The 20,958-nt window shown below is 42.5% G+C and overlaps 1 protein-coding gene and 1 pseudogene across 1 annotated transcript; one reads left to right on the top strand and one right to left on the bottom strand.

The window, feature by feature from the left end:
- Positions 1-481: 481 nt before the first annotated feature.
- Positions 482-13,195, bottom strand: Pdcl3 (phosducin-like 3). Its single transcript, XM_013019890.1, has 6 exons — positions 13,109-13,195; positions 9,640-9,769; positions 5,913-6,003; positions 5,513-5,656; positions 3,340-3,548; positions 482-822 (listed from the first exon to the last, which is right to left on the bottom strand). Exons 1-6 carry the CDS (start codon positions 13,112-13,114, stop codon positions 680-682), a joined length of 723 nt encoding a protein of 240 aa, XP_012875344.1. The 5' UTR covers positions 13,115-13,195; the 3' UTR covers positions 482-679.
- Positions 13,196-14,834: 1,639 nt separating this feature from the next.
- LOC105988244 lies at positions 14,835-15,575 on the top strand (annotated as a pseudogene).
- Positions 15,576-20,958: the final 5,383 nt, after the last annotated feature.

Here is a 20,958-nt window from a genome sequence, read left to right as displayed (position 1 = left end):
GACACACACACAACTCACCAAGTTGCTTCTACCTTGCAATTAAAGTTTCATGAACACCCTTCAAAGTAAACAGTTACAGAAAACATGTTTTCATCAGCAGCACTAGCTCAAACTTAAAAAAATAAGACACTTCTGACAGATGAATTAAAGCCAAAAATAAAGTCTACAATAAGGAAGTACTGTGCACTCTGATTTTTTTTTTTTTTTGGAGGTGATGGGTCACAGGGTTTGAACTCTGGGCCTGGGCACTGTCCCTGAGCTCTTCAACTCAAGGCTAGTGCTCTACCACTTGAGCCACAGTGCCACTTCCAGTTTCTGGTGATTAATTGGAGATAAGAGCCAGGGTTGGCTCTGCCCCTTGATCCTCAGATCTCAGCCTCCTGAATTGCTAGGATTACAGGCATAAGCCTGTAACAGGAGGCAATGTCCAGCCTCCTATGTATTTTTTTTATTTGAACAACTGGTTTAGCTTTTAATGTTATTAATTTAAAAAAAGTTTCCAGAAATTTAATATAATTCCCAGCATTAATTTCTGAAACATATAACATTTAAAGTATAATTGTGAAAAGGCTAAAAAAAATCAAAAAAAGATGTGTTCTTGCTTTTTTCTTCTGAAGATACATCCAGATTATATGTCACATCAAAAAAGTTCAAAAGTTATGGCTGCTGAAGCCTTGGTTTAGTCACTGTCGGAGCTGCTGCCGCTCCTCATGGGGACAGAGCCCCGCACTAAGGATAGCAACTTGTCTTCAATGGGTTTCTTGGGGTTCTCCTCTAGGTCTGTCTTGATCGCTCCAGACTCAGATAGTTTCCACTCCAGCTCTGCATGATAAAAGACAGAGAAACCAATCACCAAAGATACCAAGGATACCAAAGACACCAAAGGCACTGCTTGGGGTCTCTCACCATTATGCCCATGATTGAATCAGCTTTTTGTTCTGGGTACAAAACATAAGCTCCCAAATTTGGTGGCAATATTAGTGCTACAATTTTAAGGTGCCCAAAGAGATGGGGGAAAAATTTAGATATCTATGAAGGAAAATATCAGATACTTTTATCAAACACTTTTTTCAAATGATAAGATCAAAGGAGACACTACGTAGACTTGAACTTGTACAAAAAAATGACAGTAAACACAAAAAATAAATCTGTCCTCTAGCTACCATCGTTTCTCAGCTTAGGTAATTTCCCAGTAAAGAAAGAGGCAGGTTTCTAGTTGGAGGGGTTAAAAAAAACTCCACAGATCTGCTGGCAATCTCATCATTAAATCCAATTTTAGTTAACAACAGGAAATTTTCCAGCTTCATGTCTAATAGCTCGCCTATTTGGTCAAGGAATATTTGTATGATGATACCCTAGAGATGATAAAAATAAAAAATAAAAGCATTAGAAAGTGACGAATCAGTAACCTCTTGTATTTCACTCTCTTTCAACCAGTAAAATTCCACACCAGTGTAGTAAGACCTGGTGAAGTAAAACCAAATGATGCAAATTTCATCAACGAACTCAGGTAGAACCCAGGGCTTCCTGAGACATTGAAGCCAATCAACAGCCTGCTTACAAGGCAGGCCAATGCTGGGATGATCTGCTTAGGACTTTCACTAACATTCAGCAACCAATTGCACTGGAAGTCCTATTAAAGTACTCATGAATCAGAGAGTAAAACAGTGGTTACTGGTGTCCAGGGGTAAATGGGGATCGTGGTCCAATGGTACACACTTTTCAGATGTAAGACAAATAACCTCCCAAGTCTAATGTACACCATGGTGACCATTGTTAATAATAACACACTATAAACTTGAAATACACCATAATAAAAAAGAAAAGAAAGGTAAGTGTAAGGCAATGGTGATTATTAATTAGCTTGATGTGGCAATCATTTTGCACTGCATTCCCTATCAAACAATCATGTTCTATACCTTCAACATAGGCATCTTTTGTTGTGGTCAATCATACCTCATTAGTTGGGTTACGGGATTCATGTAAATGATTTTCCACTCTAAGTACACATTTCTTTTAAAAAATTTTGATTTTAACTCAAGAATATATTTATGAATCGACACATGCACACCTATGGTATTAAGTATGTGACTGGTATTCATCGTTACAATGCGCACAATTACTGTATATTAATGTTGTTATTCCTTGGTAATATCTGTAGGTCTTTTTCTGTAAGTAAAGTCTAGCTACAACAGCACACTGCTTTGGCCTACCTGTGCTTAGTCTATGACCAAACATATGAGTTTTGGTTTCCCCAGTGTTGGGAGTCAGGGCCTTTGAGAGGTGTTAGGCCTTTGAGAGAGACTGGCGCCCTTCCTTCTCATCAGACTAGATGGCTTTGCGGGCAGCAGATTAAGAGTAAGCCTGGCACCTCTCCCATGCCGCTCTTCTCCATCCACACACCTGATTCCCTTTCCACTTCCACTCCCACATACTCACACCGACGGATTTAGTATGAAGCCCTCATAGCCCTATAGATACTAGTGCCATGTACCTAGACTCTCCAGCCTCCAGAATCATCAGCCAAGAGCAAATCACTTTTCCTTTGTTACATCAACAGAAAATGGACTCTCTCTCCTCACAAAGGAGATCAAAATCAGATACTATTAATTTGTATGTCTTTGGACAAGGAAATAGTGTTTGTTTAACTGCCTGATATATCTCCCATACATTGACTATTCCCAGGTGAGTAACAGAGAGGTAAAGTTATGTTTCAAGATATATATTTAAAGGCCAGTAAAGCACAATTGGATATATTAGCTCAGTAAAGAGATAAACTTTCCTTGGCTGGAATGCCTCTGGTTAGGTTCTTTTATACGTAGAAATCTCCATGTGTAATGGACAACCCAGTCCTTTCAGAGTTAAAAGGCAGAATAAAGGGATGTGTAATTAGTAGAGGCTCAGTGCCAGTGGCTCACACCTATAATCTTAGCTATTTAGAAGCCTGAGATCTGGAGATCGTGGTTCAAAGACAGCCCCAAGCAGGAAAGTCTGTGAGACTCTTGTTTCCAATTAACCGAAGTAGAGCTATGGCTTAGTGGCAGAGTACAGTCTTGAGCAAAAATGCTAACAAAGAATGCCCAGGCTGAGTTCACTCCTCAGGACCAGGACAGCTACTAGAAATTCAACTGAGAAAATATTAGAGAAATACAAACAATAGTAAAACTAATAACTAATATGTTGTATGAATTAGATAAAAAAATTAAGGATCTCATATTGAACTTCAACTTAAAACAGAGCATTCAACTGAAGAAACAAATTATATCTGGAGTTAATTGTGAGTGACTAAAAATACTCCCCACCGTCCACACATCCTCACTCACTGCAGAGTCTTCTTACCATCTCTTGTCAGATTCATTCCACCGAACACCAGGGGACCAATGAACTGTGCCTTGATATCACCTCCACGGTATACAAATATAGTGGGCAAATTCCTGTCAGGGTAATTTGGTATGCAGGTTGTTGAAATGGCCTTGATAAACTTGACATCAGGGAACTTCCTGGCAAGCTCATTGAAGTGCTGATTTATAAGGGCACACAGGGGAATCCTAGAGCACAGAAATAGAAAACAGAAGCAACTATGATCAGTGCATACCGAATAAAGCACAGTTCCTTCCCATCCAAACATGCCTCCAAGATAGCTTCACAATGGGTTTACTACTAGCAAGACAAATGTATACTGAACAAACAACTCTCAAAAAACAATTACATGTTCAACAAGAAATATACTCACCACCTTACATATGTAACTGTAACCCCTCTATACATCACTTTAACAATAAAATTAAATTAAAAAAAAAAACCAGCAAGACAGGCTCATGCCTGTAATCCTAGCTGCTCTGTCTGGAAGCTAAGTTCAAGAGAATCACAGTTGGAGACAAGCCCCAAGGGGTAAGGAGTGGAGGCTCAAGAGATTCCATTTCAATAAATGTCTTGGTAGAGCATGCATGCCTCTCATCCAAGCAATGTGGGAGGCATAATTAGAAGGGCTGAGGTCCAGGCTAGTCCAGACATAAAGCAGAACTTATTCTGAAAAATTAAAAAAAGGACTGAGATGTGGCTCAAGAAGAAGAGCACAAGACTCTGAGTTCATACCCTAGTACTGTCCAAAAAAAAAAAAAAAAAGAGCGAATCAAACTAATTAAAACCAGCATGAATTCTTAATGGCTTCAATATAAAAGATAATTGCTCTGTCCATTCAAGTCTCAATGTCACTAGGACAGGAAGCATTCATCATTTAAAGAAACTCCTAGTCACACAGATTAGAGCAAGATTAGGCAGAAGAAGACACTAGAACCCTGAAGGCCAGTAACTCCAGTCAGTCAGGGTCAAAGTCACCCCGGCCACCTACAAGTGATACTCTTGAAAAACCCTCTAAACAGTTAGGTAACTCAGGAATTTTCTCACAATAGAAGTGATCATTTTATGCTTTAACAAGGGCACTTAAATTACCCAAAAATATTAACCTCAAAGTCTTAAAGTGAAAATTAGGAATTATGATCTGGAAAAATCAGCAACAAAGAACATTAGTTACAAATAACAAAAAAAACCAGTATGTGGACAGTAGACCTAAAATACACTGGGACATGGTAACTTACACAGAACTCCATGCATTCACACACAGTCAGACTAAAGGAGTAAACCCTTAGGGGAAGAACACAAAGACCCAATGCCTATGTGCCTCTGATCATATAAAATAATATAGGTAAAATAATATAGGCAAAAAAAGCTGAGTGAGAGCATGAGGCCCTGAGTTTAAGAACATACTCACAAATCAAAACCCAAAGTCTGCCGGGCACCAGTGGCTCACACCTGTAATCCTAGTTACTCAGGAGGCTGAGATCTGAGGATTGTGGTTCAAAGCCAGTCCGGGCAGGAAAGTCCATGAGACTCTTCTCTCCAATTAACCACCAGAAAACCAGAAGTGGCGCTGTGGCTCAATTGGTAGAGTATTTGCCTTGAGCTGAAGAACTTAGGGAAAGCACCCAGGCCCAGAGCTCAAGCTCCACAACCAACAAAAAAGAAAGAAAGAAAGAAAAGGGGGCTCAGTGGTAGAGTGCTTGCCTTGCATGCATGAGGTCCTGGGTTCGATTCCTCAGTACCATATAAACAGAAAAAGCCAGAAATGGGCTGGGAAGGTGGCTCAGTGGTAGAGCACTTGCCTTGCATGCCTGAGGCCCTGGGTTCGATTCCTCAGCACCACATAAGCAAAAAGAAAAAAGCTGGAAGTGGTGCTGTGGCTCAAGTGGTAGAGTGCTAGTCTTGAGCTGAAGAGCTGAGGGACAGTGCCTAGGCCCAGAGTTCAGGCCCCACTCAAAAGCCAGAAGTGGCGCTATGGCTCAAGTGTGGTAGAGCGCTAGCCTTGGGCTGAAGAGCTGAGGGATGGTGCCCAGGCCCAAAGTTCAAGCCCCATGACTGACCAAAAAAAAAAAAACAAACAAACCCTAAGCCTAATGCAGGTTCAGACAAATGCTGATCAACATCTTATAGACAACTTGGAAGATCAGCTCACCCTTGTTTGTAAAGGTGCAATACTACCCACAAGCCTTCACCAGCTTTGGTAACTTCTTGAACATAATCCTTTCCTGAAATCTCCAAAACTTCTCCAAACTTATTCTTCAGTTGAGTTGCTTTCCACTCAGCCAGTCTTCGCTGCCTGCACCAACAGGAGGAAAGAAACGTGTTAACACACATGCAGCATGAACACACATGTATGTGCATCCACATCTGTCAGAAGGCAATCCTTGCAATAATTCAGGCTAATCTACTTACTATAGGGCAGTTCACTGAAATATACAATATTATTGTTGAATGGGAATCCTTTCCAAATTATATCTCAAATTAACTTTCTCAAAGGACACACAATTTATCACCATCCAGAATAGCAATCATTGCTTCTTTGTGGCACTCACTTGTACAGCTCAATAGCCCGTTCATCATCCTCATTAAATTCATCTTCATTCTCTTCCAACTCTTCCAAAGTCATATCTTCATACGTTTTCACTGCATTGTGTGATGTTGGCAAAGGTAAAACATCAAAAAGAGGAACAAATAAGCATTTGGGGGTTTTCACTTTTCTGCTAAAGATGTATGTGCACACATCATAAGACCAGCATCCCACCAAGACAAAGCTTGCTTAAGATATTTCACTAGTATATAAGAAGTTGGGCCAGTACTACTGGCTCATGCCTATAATCCTAGCTAATCAGGAAGCAGAGATCTTGGGATGATGGTTCAAAGCCAGCTCGGACAGAAAAGTCTGAGAGACTCTTCTATTTCCAATTAACCAGAAGAAAGCTGGAACTGGAGGCATGGTTGAGTATTAGCAATAAGTAGAAAAAGCTGAGCAAAAGCTCAAGGCTCCAAAGTCAAGTCCCAGTTGTAACACACACAAAAAGTTGGAAGTATTTTAAAAAGACCTACATTAAGATGGTTTTACCATGTGACACATCTGATCTCCATACAATAATAAGAGTATAAATGATAAGTTTTTCACATGTCATTACCTTGCTCATGTAACTGTAACCCCTCTGTACAGTATTTTTACAATAAAAATTTTTTTTAAAAAAGACTTGGATCTGGTCTTGGCTGGGTGTACCAGTAGTTCTCATATGATCCAAGGAACAGAGGAGAATACTAGGGTCTTCCCAAAGCACACCTTTCCTACTAGAGTTAAAGGTACTTAGTTTTTTCTTATGAACAGCAGGCAGCTCTATCTTTTCTTCTACCCAATTGCTATGAAATGTTATCTCATTTTATTGCCATAAATACCCTTTCTTATTTATGGACATTTTAGGCTATACTCTGTCTCCTCTAAGCAAGTTCACCAAACTCAAGGGACCTACATTGTATGTCTTTGTGTATGTGAGTTCATGCTTGTATGAGGGTGGTGGGGCTTGACCTCAGGGCTTCATATTATCACTTGACTTCTTCACTCAAGGCTAGTGCTCTACCACCCAACCCATAGCTCCATTTCTAGCTTTTTGCTGGTTAGTTGGAGATAAGGGTCTCATGTGCTCTATCACCTGAACCAAGAGTCTCATGAACTTTTCTGCCTGAGTTACAGCCTCCTGAATAGCTAGGATTACAGGCAAGAGCCACCAGCATCCTGGCAAGTGACCAACGTTTCTTGATAATGAGCAGCATCTGATCCTAGGCCATTCCTGTCAGTGGCTTAAATCAGTTGAATCTTTTATGGATTAAAATTCCCCAGGGCACAGTTGACTTCTTTATCCATACTTACTCTCTTGGTGTTGCACCAATGAGCTAACTTTAAATACTACACGCTGACAATGTCCTAAGCTTTGCCTTCGGCCCAGACTTCTCTAACTGGAGAAAAACAAACCCAACTTCTTAATTACTGTCTCTATTTGTCTAAGAAGACCACAGTTAACATGGCCCACAACATTTGGTGACAGCTCCATCCTCAGGCTGCCCAAGCTCAGCAGGAATCATCTTTATCCTACAGCATTACAGGGAGGTCCATCAACAAACCCTGTTGTCCCTAATTTCAAAATACATCTAGCTCTGATCAGTTCTCACTTCCATCACCACCTCCCCAGCTGAAGACAACGGTAACTCTCAGTCTGGCCTGAGTTTTCAGACAGGTCTCCTTGCTTTCTGTCTTGCCCGTCTCACAAAATTCTAGCTCAGTAAGGCAGCAGTAGGATAGTGGTATCAAAATGAGGACAAGCCAGACATAGATAGCTCACACCTATAATTCTAGCTACTCAAGAGACTATAATCTGAAGATGGAGGTTCAGAGGCAACCCAAGCAGACAAATCTGAGAGACTCTAGGTGCTCTGGGGGGGCTGGTGGCTCACATTTGTAATCCTAGCTACTCAGAAGGCTGAGATCTGAAGACTGCGGTTCAAAGCAACCTGGGTGGGAAAGTCTGAGAATCTTATGTCCAATTAATCACCAGAAAACCAGAAGTGGCACTGTGGCTCAAAGTGGTAGAATGCAAGCCTTGAGCAAAAGAGCTCAGGGATAGCTCCCAGGCCCCGAGTTAAGAGCTCTACAACCAACCAACAAAAGTAAGGGGGAGGAGGGGGAAAAGCTGGAACTGAAGGCATGACTCAAGCAGAAAAATACCAGTTGCATGCAAAAAAGTCAAATGAGAATGTGATGTCCTGAATGGAGGCTCCAAAACTTGAGTGACTTCCCGAAAGCCATAGCCCTTACTAAGACATGCAGGTTGGGCCCTTTGCAGCCTCTGTTGTTTCTCCCAGTCTCCCCAGCTCTACTGGCCTCCTCAGATCCTCTTAACATCTCAGGCCATCTTCTCCCTTGCTGAAGTACCTCACCGTACCTCCTCTCATCCACCAAGTGTCATCTGGTGAGGCCCTCTCTAGAATTATATCTACCCCCCTTCCAACCTTTCTCGCCCCTTTCCCATTCTTATTTCCTTACTGTTAATTGTCAGCTTCCACTACAGGAACTGAAGTTCCAGGAAGGCTGAGAATTTTGTCTAGTCAGTACATCACTAAATCTTCATTGCACCCGACACACAGTCATCATTCAATAAAACTTCTCTGGTTAAATATTACCTAATAATTCTCTAAATCAGCTCCCACATGTGAAAGCAGAAAACAAGAGTTCAAATTCCTGTGACCAATAGTTCTCAAATGGTGGCATATACTTGAAACCCTTTAAAGCTCTTATTTAAAATGTAGATTCAGAACTAGGCACTGGTGGCTCAAGTCTAATCTTAGCTGACATCTGAGTATCACAGTTCAAAAACCAGCATGGGCAGGAAAGTCCTTGGAATGTTACCCTCAATTAACCACCAGAAAACTGTAAGTGGAGATATGACTCAAAGTGGTAGAGCACTAGCCTCGAGCAAAAAAGCTCAGGGACAGTACCTCGTTCAAACTCCATGACTGACAAAAAATAAAATAAAATAAATTGTAGATTCAGAGCTGAGTATATGTACCAGTGGTAGAACATATGCCTAGCTAGCGTATGCAAGGCTCTGGATTCCATCTCCACCACTGCAAAAGTAAATAAAGACTGTGTAGATTCTTGCCTCAGAGATTTGGACTCTGGAGCAATTGGGAATATCTGAACATACATTCTAAGGGAAGTAGTGAGGCCATCTTTGAGAAAAGTACTATGTGTTAGTAACTGACACTTTCTAGCCAAACCACAAAGATTAATTACAACCATGGGAAAATATCAACAGTGAAAACTGAAAAAGTTTCCATGGCATTATCAAAAGTGAGGTTATATACTCACAAGAGTACCACTTGTGCTGGGTACCAGTGGCTCACACCTGTACTCCTAGCTACTCAGGAGGCTGAGATCTGAGGATCATGGTTCAAAGCCAGCTCGGGCAGGAAAGTCCATGGGACAGATTCTTATCTCCAATTAACCACCAGAAAACCAGAAGTGGCACTGTGACTCAAGTGGTAGACAGCTATCCTTGAGCTGAAGAGCTCAGGAACAGCGCTCAGGCCCAGAGTTCAAGCCCCATGACCAACCAAAAAGTACCACTTGTAACCAACATAAGGATTGATGGACATCTGTGATGTTCCCCTAATGGTGATGTTTTTAAGAGATGCTTGTGATTGGCTTAAAGTCCCACAGTGACAATGTCAGAAGATCCTCTTATTACAGAAGTAGGAGGGAACACTCACCTACTGACTGCTGGAGGATTCGCTGTTCCTCCTCTTCTGCCTCCTTTTCCAACTCTTTCAGACTTTCCTTCGCGGGCAGGATGCCCTTTTTGCGTAAGATGTCATTCCACTCAGTGTCTGCATTGGGGTCCTAGAACAGGGCCAAGAATACCATGAATGCCAAGCCTAGTATGAATGGTGCCATTTGTAGCAAGGGACCAAGTGGGAAAAGAGGAATTTAAGCCAAAATCTTCTAAGAATTATTTGAGAAAGTGTCAAAAAGAACCACAATTCCTGTTCTGCTCTTCCCTCATGGAAGAGCTGGTTTTAGGGTAAAACAATTAGGATATAGCCAGGCATCAGCCTGGGCAGAAAAGTCCTCTGAAACTCTAATCTCCAATTAACTACTCAAACTTTGAGCTGTGGCTCAAAGTAGTTGAGCACTAGCCATAAGCAAAAGAGCTCATGGACAGCACCCATACCCTGAGTGCAAGACCCAAACTGACAAAAAGAAAAAAACTATTAGGATATAGCTGAGAGCCACTGTCTCACACTTATAATCCTAGCTACTCAGGAAGCTGAGATCTAAGGACCAAGGTTTGCAGTCAGCCTGGACAGGAAAGTCTGGGACTCTTATCTTCAATTAACCACCAAAAAGCCAGAAATGGAGCTGTGGCTCAAGTGGTTGAGTGCTACCCTTGAGCATAAAAGGTCAGGGATAGCAACCAAGTCCTGAGTTCAAGCCCAGGACTGGCCACACACACATACACTAGCATAATATGTAAATCAGAATCAACATTGAAATCAAGTCTCTGACATGTTTTCATTCAGTATTTTTATTAATGACTTGTAGTGATTCATGTAACAGATACTATACAGAAAGCCATAGTAAAGTGTGGCAACCCAAGAGTCACCTACATTACTACAAAGGAAGAGACAAGCAGTGAACAAGCACATCAAACTACAGCAAAACAGGTCGTGACAAACATGATGTCAATTAGGCTATTGGTCTTGTAGTTACAAAGCACCTTTAAAAGAAGATGACATTCTGAGCATCTCAAAGGTATAATGTAGTAGACTTGGAGAAAGACAAATTAGCCTGACAGCATTCTCTAAAGGCCAAAGTTAGTACAGCTGATGCCCTTGGGAGTCTCTCCTAACAGCCCACGTTTATTAAGCACTAATAACATTTATTAACAGAACACTAAGCAATAAGTCGTCTTTAAAGCCCTTGACTTAGGTCTATTCAACCCTCCCAAGCATATGTGAGGCACTGTGGTCATAAAGGTACTGCCAGGCTCTCAGGCACTGGTGGCTCACACCTATAATCCTGGGTAATTAGAAGGCTGAGATCTGAGGATCACCAGTCAAAGCCAGCCCAGCAAGAAAAGTTCTTAGACTCTCCTCTCTGTTGAGAAAATGGAGAACAGAAAAGGAATAGGCCCGACTCGATCAACAGGTGAGGACTGTTTACTGAGGAACAAGAAGGGGCACATATGTCCCTGAGGGTTTAGAGGTTGTGCAAGGGACTGGATTTTGGGGTAGGATTCGATAGGGCTTAAGAAGGAAGTGGAAAATAAAAAATATGATGTGGTCTCCTTGGGATCAAGGGCGATGTCCTGGCCAAGCTCACAGTGGAATGCTGGGGGGGGGGGGGTTACTGTCTCCTTGGAGGCCAGGGTAGAAATGACCTGCCTGCTGAGCATATGAGTACACACCTGGTGCTTTGTTTGACCCTGGGGAATAAGGCAGGACTCAATCCTTCATATGCCATCTTTAGGTACATAAAAAGATTGGGCCTAGAGGGGAGAGGCAGATCCTTCACTCTTCAATTAATCACCAAAAAAATACGGAAGTGGAGCAGGGTGGCTCAAATGGTAGAGCGCTAGCCTTGAGCAAAAAATTTCAGGGCACAGCACCTAGGCCCTGAGTTCAAGTCTCAGGACTGGTACGTAAGTGTGCGCATGCATGCACACACGCACACACAGATACTGCCATGCTTAACAGTCAAACTGTTAACACCAGAATGACATATGTCAAAGTGGGCCCTTGGCGATGAACTCAGTGGCCCAAGTTGAGCTTGTGTGGTTTGGTAGGAACACTGCTAACAGAGCTCAAAGTTGGTTTGGAATATGGAGCACTGGGGTAAGAGCAGTTGGATAACCAAGCCTCAGCCTCCATCTTGTGTGCCTCCATCTTGCTGAGATTTATTTATCAGGAAAAAAAATAAAATCAACAGGTCAGAGACCTCTGAAGAAGTTGCATGTGTGTGTATTTCCTGGGTCTTGAACTGAGAACCTGGGCACCATCTTTGAGTTTTTTTTGCTCAAGGCCAGCCCTCTACCATTTGAGCTACAGCCCCATGTCTGGCTTTTTGGCCATTATTTGGTGTTAGGAGTCACACAGACTTTGCTTCTTGGGCTGACTTCAAACCACAGTCCTCAGATCTCAGGCTTCTGAGGAGCTGGGATTACAGGCCTGTTCCACCATACTACCCAAAGTCAGGAACTGGAAAAATAAACAAGGAGACACAGGCTGTCCCGAAGCTTCTTGTCATGTTCTTTTAAAGACAAACTTGCTGTATTTTTAGTGTCCTTCCTCAAACCCCCAGTGCTCCTCTCCACCACCAAGGAGATGCCATCTACATTTCCCAAAAAAGGGTGAACAAAGGAGCAGGCTACAATCCTTGATAAGAAATGTACTCACTATCTTGCCCATGTAATTGTAACCCCTCTGTACAGTATTTTCACAAGAAAAAAAAAAAAAAAGAAACCATTCCTAGTATCAGGCCACAGTGAAGTCTGGGAGGATGTGACTGTTCTTGGGCAGGAGGCAGGGTGAGGGGGTAGAGAAAAAAATAAAACTAAAGGATACTTGCCAGGCGCCGGTGGCTCACGCCTGTCATCCTAGCTACTCAGGAGGCTGAGATCTGAGGATCAGGGTTCAAAGCCAGCCCAGGCAGGAAAGTCATTGAGACTCTGATCTCCAATAAACCACTAGAAAACCGGAAGTGGTGCTATGGCTCAAGTGGTAGAGCGCTTGCCTTGAGCTGAAGAGCTGAGGGACAGCGCCCAGGCCCAGAGTTCAGGCCCCATGACCCTGGAGCCCAGTTCTGGATGACAGGGGAGCAGATAAAGAGGCACCCCAATCTCAGCTCCAGTGTTGGGGGTGAAAAGCTGCGGGCGGGCGCCTCACCGCTCCCAGCCCCGCTTCCGCCTAGGTCTGGGCCCACACACACACAGGAAGTCAGTGGTGCCACCTGCGCGGGCCACTCCTTCGCAGGTCCCGAGGAGACCGATCTCAACGCGGGGCAGCTCGCTCCTCCGCACTGCGCCTGCGCGGGGGCCCGGACGCACGCGGCCTCCCGGGTCTAGCAGCGCCGCTTCGCTCGCTTCCCATCGGCCTTAGTGCCCGCCACGGGCGCGATCCCTCCGAGACAGACCCCTCCGGCCCCCCAGCTCCCAGGCTCACCCCTCCCGGCCGTGCTCACCTGCATCTTGCCTCCAGCCGCTCAGGTCGGCCGCCCTTCCCTCAGCCGGGCCTCCGCCCCGCCCTTTCCCTCAGCCCGGCCTTTGCCACGCCCCCATCAGCGAGCTGGGCGGAGTCGTCGCTGGCTCTCAAACGGTGCGCATGCGCGCGAGCATCCGCTGAGCCTGACCTTATTAGGGCTGGTCTTCGGGAGGAATTGTGGGTGGAGCTTGCCCGGGCTGTTTCCCAGCACAGACCCAAACCCAGGGAGGCCACGCCCTCCAGGCAATTCCAATGAAAGTGGATTTCAGTAATCCGCTGCACTGTTGCAAACCGAGGTAGGAGCTCCTGGAGCTCCCGACGGGGCAATTTATTTGTAAAGCATTCACTAAGAACCTACTGTGTGTCAGGCAGTATCAGAGCCTCTGAGGATGCATCAGTGATCAAACTAGAGGCTTTGGGCATAGTTCGGTGGTAGAAAGCTTAGCTAGCATGCGGAAATCCATGGGTTCCATACTATCACCAAAAGCAAAAAAAAAAAAAAAAAGACAAAAAAAAATTGGAAGTCAATTACTTCCACGACTGATTGGTGTTTGCTAAGTGCCTAGTTTTATAGGTCATTGAAAAATCAGCACATGCAGTACATGTACACTATAGATAGGCTCCAGGTGTGCTGCTCGATGACTAATTTGAATTGAGAGCTGTTTTCCCCCTCGGTATTCAAGGAAGCATTGTTATAAATACAATCTCCAAGAACCACTGGAGTCACAACAGTAGACACGAAAATAAAGCATCCTTTCAGCAAGGCCAATTTTACTTCTGCAAAAGGGTACATCATCAGCCAAAAACGTGGCAAGCTCGTAGACAGAGCAGGCAGCTTCTTATTTATCATTAATGCACCTCTGCTCTGACTGGTTAAGCTCAGGTTCCCTGTCCAAGATTGGCTAGTTTGAATCGGGTAAAATCTATTTATATAAAATGACCGTGAAAAGACTTTGGAATAAGATTAGCAGTACACAAGTCATCTCAAAACATAACCACACACCTAGCTATTTAGAGAACAATCTGAGATGTGTCTTCTGAGGTGTATCTTAATTCCATCTTAGAAAAAAAAAACAGTTAAGACAAAACTCAATCCTTATCCCAAAGGAGTTCCTCTTTCACTTTCTAGCCAAAGCAAGAACTTTGAAGCAACAGTTTTTCTCACAGCAACCTAAACACCTGGGCTAACTTACTACCTCCTAGCAACACAACAACACTAACAATTGTCCTGTCCCAAACTTCATTACACATTGGAATCACCTAAAAGTCTTCAAAAATTGCACAATCAGCTGGGCACTGGGAGCTCAAGCAGGTAATCCCTAGCTACTCAGGAGGTTGAGCTCTGAGGATCTCTGTTCACAGCCAGGCCATGGAGAAAAGTATTTCAACCTCCAATTAACCACTAAAAAGCCAGAAGTGGAGCTATGGGTTAAGTCTGGCAGCAAAGTGGTTGTAGCTCAGAGGTGGAGTGCTTGCCTAGCATTCATGAAGCCCCAGGTTCAATTCCTCAGTACTACATAACCAGAAAAAGCTAGAAGTAGTGCTGAGCCTCAAATGGTAGAGTGCTAGCTTTGAGCAAAAGGAAGCTCAGGATTGCAGTTCAAAGCCAGCCTTGGGCACATCTGGAAGCATCCGCAGCAATTCGTGGAGGAGCTGGCCCAGGGCTTGGGCGGACTCAGCTGAGGGCTCCCTGAGCTAATTTCTCCATGAATGACTTAAATGATCCCCCAAATTGGAACTTCCTGCCTAATTCCAGAGTTGACAGAGGTGATGAGAGCAGGTGGAATTATGCCCGATTGGTACCAATGCTGGAATTAGCATTTCGGAGTTCCAGAAAGAAACAACAAAAGAGAACATCAGAGAACAGCTGCTTTCCAACAGGACCTTGAAGCCAGGTACCATGCTGTCATCTCAAAACACTGAAGAGTTGTTCTCAGCTGTCTTTGGAACCTGAAAAGGAGCAAAACAGGTCAACTGGTTATCGAAAAGCCCCTATCTCTCAGGGCACAAGTTGGTGGAAGGAAGGAAGCTTCTAGAACAGGAACAGGTTCAAGTAATGCAAGAAAAAAGTCAGTTGAAGCGTCCAAGAAGTGTGTATCTGAGCTGTCTGGAAGAGAGGCAGGACTGGCAAAGGAAAGCCCAGCTCATGCTGGAGATAGGAGAGGCTCTTGTGGAAAGACAGAACATCTACTGCAGTCCAATTTGCCCCCGTAGTGTACAGCTGCAACTAGAAAAGAACTTATTGGTGCATGCTTCCATGGACCACTGACCTGGAGATGGAAGCTGGCTTAACTGACATATTTAAGCATGATAAGCATTGTGGAGATGTCTGGGACACCAACAAATGTCCAAATGGTAGGCTCATGTGGTTGTATCTCAAGTACTGGGAACTGGTCATGGAGCTGAAAGAATTTAAGCAGGTGGAGCAGGTCATACTAGAAAAGTAAGAAGAATAGACAGCCACTTGTCATGGCTTTGTGCATTCTTGGACCTCAGATGTCTTTCCCTGTCATCAGAAAATATCTTAAACCCAGACAAATTCCTAGTGGAAGGACAATCATCCAATCACATTGAACATGACTGTCTTAGCCTAATAGTATACTAGACAAAAGTCAGACTGGACCTACAAGAAGCTCCCTTTAAGACTGGTGATATACTAAGATTAAACACACACACACACACACAAAGACTGGTGATAAACTCTCGGTGGCTAGGTCTTCTCAGATAATTGACAGGAAAAAACACAATGGCTATTTAGTAATAGATGGAGTTCACTTGACAGTGCCTGTTTGGTCAGCCCAAACTTAGCATTTCTTATGCCCCCTCAAACTATAAGGTGTGAAGTATGGACTCATGTTCTATGACTTCACTGCATTGCTTCTTCATCAAATTTGCATGTCATGTTTATTAAACTAAGTTTGGCCTAAAGCTAACACCATACATATTTTAAGTTTGTCCTAAAGGTTTCTGCACGCATAGTGAATTGCAACCTAACATTATGTGGAAAGACAGTAGCCCACTTTGTAACAATTAGTATTGAGTCAACCAGAGGCAGCTCATTATTCAAACCAAGTTAAAATTAGGGAAACACCAAACTTGAGACCACCCACATTTCTATTTTCTGTGTATCTCTTCCCTTTTTCTATCCATAAATGTTATCTACCCATGTGGCTGGTTTGCAATTACCCTGGCTCTGGGAGGTGCCCGATTTGTTCCTTGTTCAATTAATCTCTGTTTCATTAATAAACTCCAGCACTAATCATGTCCCATCCCTTTCTCATTTTGGGCCTACCACTGGTTCAGTTAAACATGACTGTGAAAACATACACAATCTGTCAGACTAGCCTTGCTTTATGTTTTAGATCATACACCTTCAGTGGGCTCCCCAAATTGCATTCCCTGCTCTGTTTACTCTGCCTTAAAGAGCCATCTCACATCTTTTCTCCAAGACCCAATGCCATCTCATTTCTTCCCATTATCAGATCAGTTGAATTATATGGTGACAAAAAAGCGATAAGAAAGAAATGTTCCCAAGGTTTCTCTGCCAACTGCACTGTCTGCATGTTCTCAAATCCATTGAGATGATAGTTGTTCCAGTCTTGTGATCGTCCTGTCAGCTCCTGAGAAGGAGCAGCACCAGCTGTGTGCACTAGAGCGCTCTTCATTTCTTTTTTTTAGCTGGACTTGGTTGTTACAAGGTGTTTCTCATCTCTCCTGTGCCTGTTGTAGCTTTCAACATGAGCTACAGGCATGCAGAATAACATTTTGATCAATAATAGATGCATATTGGGTGCTGGTCCCATACGACTGTAATGGACCTGAAAAATTCCCATCACCTGGTAACATCATAGCCATCATAATGTTACATCAAAATGCAGTGCTCACATGTTTATGGTGATGTTGGTGTAAACATATCTACTCTGCGGCTAGGCATATAACAGTTCTGTACAGTATATAACATTTAATGATAATAAATGACTGTTACTGGTTTATGCCTTTACTACAATTGTTCTCACTGTTTTAGAGTGAGTGCCTTCTGAGGTAGACAGCACAAAGTCCCTGGTTGCCAAGGTAACAGGAAAAACCCTACGTTTCATCATTACCAAGGCTACTTCTATGACATGCCCAGGTATCCACCCAAAAAGATTTGCCCTCTCCCTAAGGAATGCCCCCACAAAATCCAAATGTACCCTGTGAAGATTGCCATCAAAGTGCTGATAAAGAACCCGATAAATATTTCTGGGACCAAATTGGCACCAAGTCTGGATAATCAGGAAGGAGGTTTATTAGACCAAGCAAAGCCCTGTGCACTGACATCAAGAATGATGCCCCTACACTGGCTTTTGTGCTTGTGATGCCAGGACGTCTGCTCAATACTACATAATCTCTATGAGGAGCATGCACATAGTCACTGTGGTGGCCCTAACAAGCCAGGATATGTCAGATGCGTATTTGTTGCATAAGCATTACCTGTCAATCAACCTGTCCATCAGAGTTTATACCAAAAAAGGGCTGCCTAAACTCTACCCAATGGTCCACCCACCTGTCTTTCTTTCCTGATTCTCCCATAAAAGCAAGAGGAAATATTACCTTCCCTTCAGTGCTTCCTCACAGCCTTTCCATGAGGTTTCTTATGCTTCTATGCCCTACTCATTCTTTGTCAGAGATGCAAGGAACCTGGAAACATTAATACTATTGTGTGCGCTCTAAAGATGTCTAAAGTGAACTGAAGTTGCTGCATTATAATCTTCTTCTGCCATACAGCTTTTCTAATAAAAGCTTGCATCACTTTCCTTATGTTTCTCATCTTGCCTGAATTATTCTTTTACTGGATAAAGAGTGAGAGGTTAATAGCTACACTGGCTTTCTGGTTTTCAGAACTAGTCTTCCTTCATTGGAGAATGGATGAGAGCTTCCCTCGGCTTCTGAGTCTTCATCTCAAATCTCAGGTCCTTGAGTTCCACTTAAGAAAAGCATTTAAGAGTGTCTCACCAAAAAGAGAGTCTTCATTTTAGTGGAATAGGATTAAAGTGGAGGAAAATGAAAGAGAGAAGTATTTCCTGCTCCCCTCATTGGAAATAGGAGCTAAAGATGCAAAGTGGCAGCTGCTATCATGTTGTCTAACAACTTTCAACAGTTAGTGGTTCTGGGTGGCCAGGATGGGTACTGCTTATTATTCTAAAATATGGAGATGTTTCTCATCCTAAAAACACAAGGACAATACGTAGGTTTTGGAGCTTCCTTTTTCTATATGCATTCCATCTGTCTGTCTCTGCTTGTTCAAAGAGAGCAGGGTTTGTTTGTTTTTCCATTTCAAAGGCAATCACACATTCAGCCCATTTTGTATCTTCCAGTCTTTGTCACTTAGCCTCTGAAAGTATAGTGGGAATGATGTTTAACTGCCTTTTCCGTTTACTTCCTGGTTTCAACTTCTGAGTCTGGCCCTTTTGAAATTTGTTAAATATAATATAATTTTCCCTGCTTCCCATTTCTCTATTCTGCTTCACTTCTACATATATAAGAAAGTTGGCTGTGAACTAGCAGAAGCCTTGTTCAACCATTTTGGCCTCAAAAGGCCCAGGAGAATGATTGATCAAGACCCTCTAGGTTTGTGTAAGTATACAGTATAATAGTGTATTCTGTTTATTCATACAACAAAATTTTCAAAGGACCGTTTCTCAGAACTTATCCTATCATAACCTACCATAACCCTGGGTTAAAGACACTTCCTGGAAGCCACATTTCCATACCACCAGTGAGCATATTCCCAGCTATCTTGTTGCCTCCAATCCCTCTTTCCTATTTAATTCAACTCATGATCTTTTGTTTGCCCATGGAAGAGGCTTTGATTGAGTTCACTCCTGACCACTACTATGGGAAATCCAGTAACTCATTCTCTATGCACATTCTCCTCTATGCACAGCGTTGACTTGGTATCTGACTCCCTCCTTTGTGAAACTCTTTGCTAGCCTCTATGAACTCTTAAGTCCCCCACTTCACCTTGTTCTCATAACCAGATCCTTTTTCTCTTCCTAAACTCTAAGCTCAGACTTGATAATGACTCAGTTCTTAGCTCTCTGTTCTACTGACACCCTCTTCTTCGAAGAACTCAGTGGGTTCATGTGGCTATACTTTTCTATGCTGAAGGCTTTGGAAATGAACGCTCTGCCTTAGTACTCCCCCTGATACCCCAACTTCATAAATCCAACAGCCTACAGCATTTGTACACCCCTGAGAAATCCTAGTACTCTACAATCCTTATTCTCCTAACTTCAGGGACGAGGCAAATCACTGGTCTCAGCTTACAGCCTTAGGTCCCCTGCACACATGATATCTGATCCCCCCCTTCTTTCAGCCAAACAACAACTGCAAGATGCCCTCAGTAGAGTCTCAAAATAAATAGGAAAGACTGCATTCTCAAATATGCTATGAAATAAGATCGCCTAGACTACAGGACTTCTTGGTATAGTGAAGGGAAAATGCCTCTCAGGATTTTGAATACTTCATGCATTAGTATTCTATCACACTAGAATTTTTATTATAAAAATTAAACATTTACCAATGCTTCATGGATTTTAAATGCTATAAATGCTATAAAAGGCACAATTGCAATAGATTTGTACAAACTTTAATCAATCCATATTATCCATTAGAAATTGTATGTAAAAATATGTTCCAGTTTTTGAAGCTATTTTATTTGAGTGAGTATACCACATTGAAAAATGGATATTTGACCTATGTAATGTCATTTTGTCCTCACCTCCATCTTGGTGGGTTTTTAAAATTTTTTTATTGTGATTAAGTGATCATATAAATTTCAAAATTTTCATAGCATTGTGAGATAGTGATAGTTAAAGTCACAAACACATTCTAACCTTCATGAGGCACCAGTAGTTAAAGAGGTTGTGTTTCTTCCACTGTATATCTTTAGCTCCTTTGTCAAATATCAGCTGACTGTAAGCATGTGTTTTTACTTCTGGATCTTCTAATCTATTCCATTGGTCTTTGTTTTTGTGCCAGTACCAAGCTATCTTTGTTATTATGGCTCTATAGTAGAGTTTGAAGTCTGTCATCTTGATCCCTCCTGTGTTTTTTGTTTTTTGTGTTTTTCTTTTTTTGGCCTGGAATTGTTTTGGCTAGTCTAGGTCTTTTGTTGTACCTTATGAATTTTTGGACTTTTTTTTTTCTGTTTCAGTAGTGTACAACATTGGGATTTTTTTTTTTGGGTCGGCCAGGGGCTTGAACTCTGGGCCTGGACGCTGTCCCTCAGCTCTTCAGCTCAAGGCTAGTGCTCTACCACTTGAGCTACAGTGCCACTTCCAGTTTTCTGGTGGGTTTTATTGGAGATAAGAGTTTCACGGACTTTCCTGCCCCGGCTGGCTTTGAACCTCGACCCTCAGATCTCAGCCTCCTGAGTAGCTAAGATTATAGGCGTGAGCCACCAGCATCCAGCATCATTGGGATTTTAATGGGAATTGCATTGAATTTGTATATCAATTTTGGTAGTATGGCCATTTTCAATATATTAAGTCTGCCTAACCAAGAACATGGAAGGTCTTTCCATTTCTTGGTCCTCTATGATTACTTTCTTTAAGTTTTACAGTTTTCATTAAGTAGTTCCTTTACATCTTTGGTTAGGTTAATTCCTAACTTTTTTTTTAAGGTTATTGTGAATGGGGTTGTTTTCTTTTTCTTTTTTTTTTTGGTTTTAAATTTTTCTTTTTCTTTTTTTATTATTTATTTTTTATTTGTGAACATACTGTACAGAGGGGTTACAATTACATGGGCAGGATAATGCGTACATTTCTTACCAAGCATTGCAGCCTCCTC

Source organism: Dipodomys ordii, unplaced genomic scaffold (genome assembly GCF_000151885.1).
Source record: "Dipodomys ordii isolate 6190 unplaced genomic scaffold, Dord_2.0 Scaffold47, whole genome shotgun sequence".
Classification (NCBI taxonomy): domain Eukaryota; kingdom Metazoa; phylum Chordata; class Mammalia; order Rodentia; family Heteromyidae; genus Dipodomys; species Dipodomys ordii.
Note: the sequence above shows the minus strand (reverse complement) of the source record. Positions and strands in the feature narration are given on the sequence as shown.

What these genes read in the sequence shown, in the direction of transcription:
- Pdcl3 (XM_013019890.1), bottom strand. An exon ending in CGGGCTATTGAGCTGTACAA is followed by an intron (nt 5,657 to 5,912) that starts GTGAGTGCCACA and finishes CTGTTGGTGCAG; the next exon opens with GCAGCGAAGACTGGCTGAGT. An exon ending in AATGAATCTGACAAGAGATG is followed by an intron (nt 823 to 3,339) that starts GTAAGAAGACTC and finishes TTTATCATGCAG; the next exon opens with AGCTGGAGTGGAAACTATCT.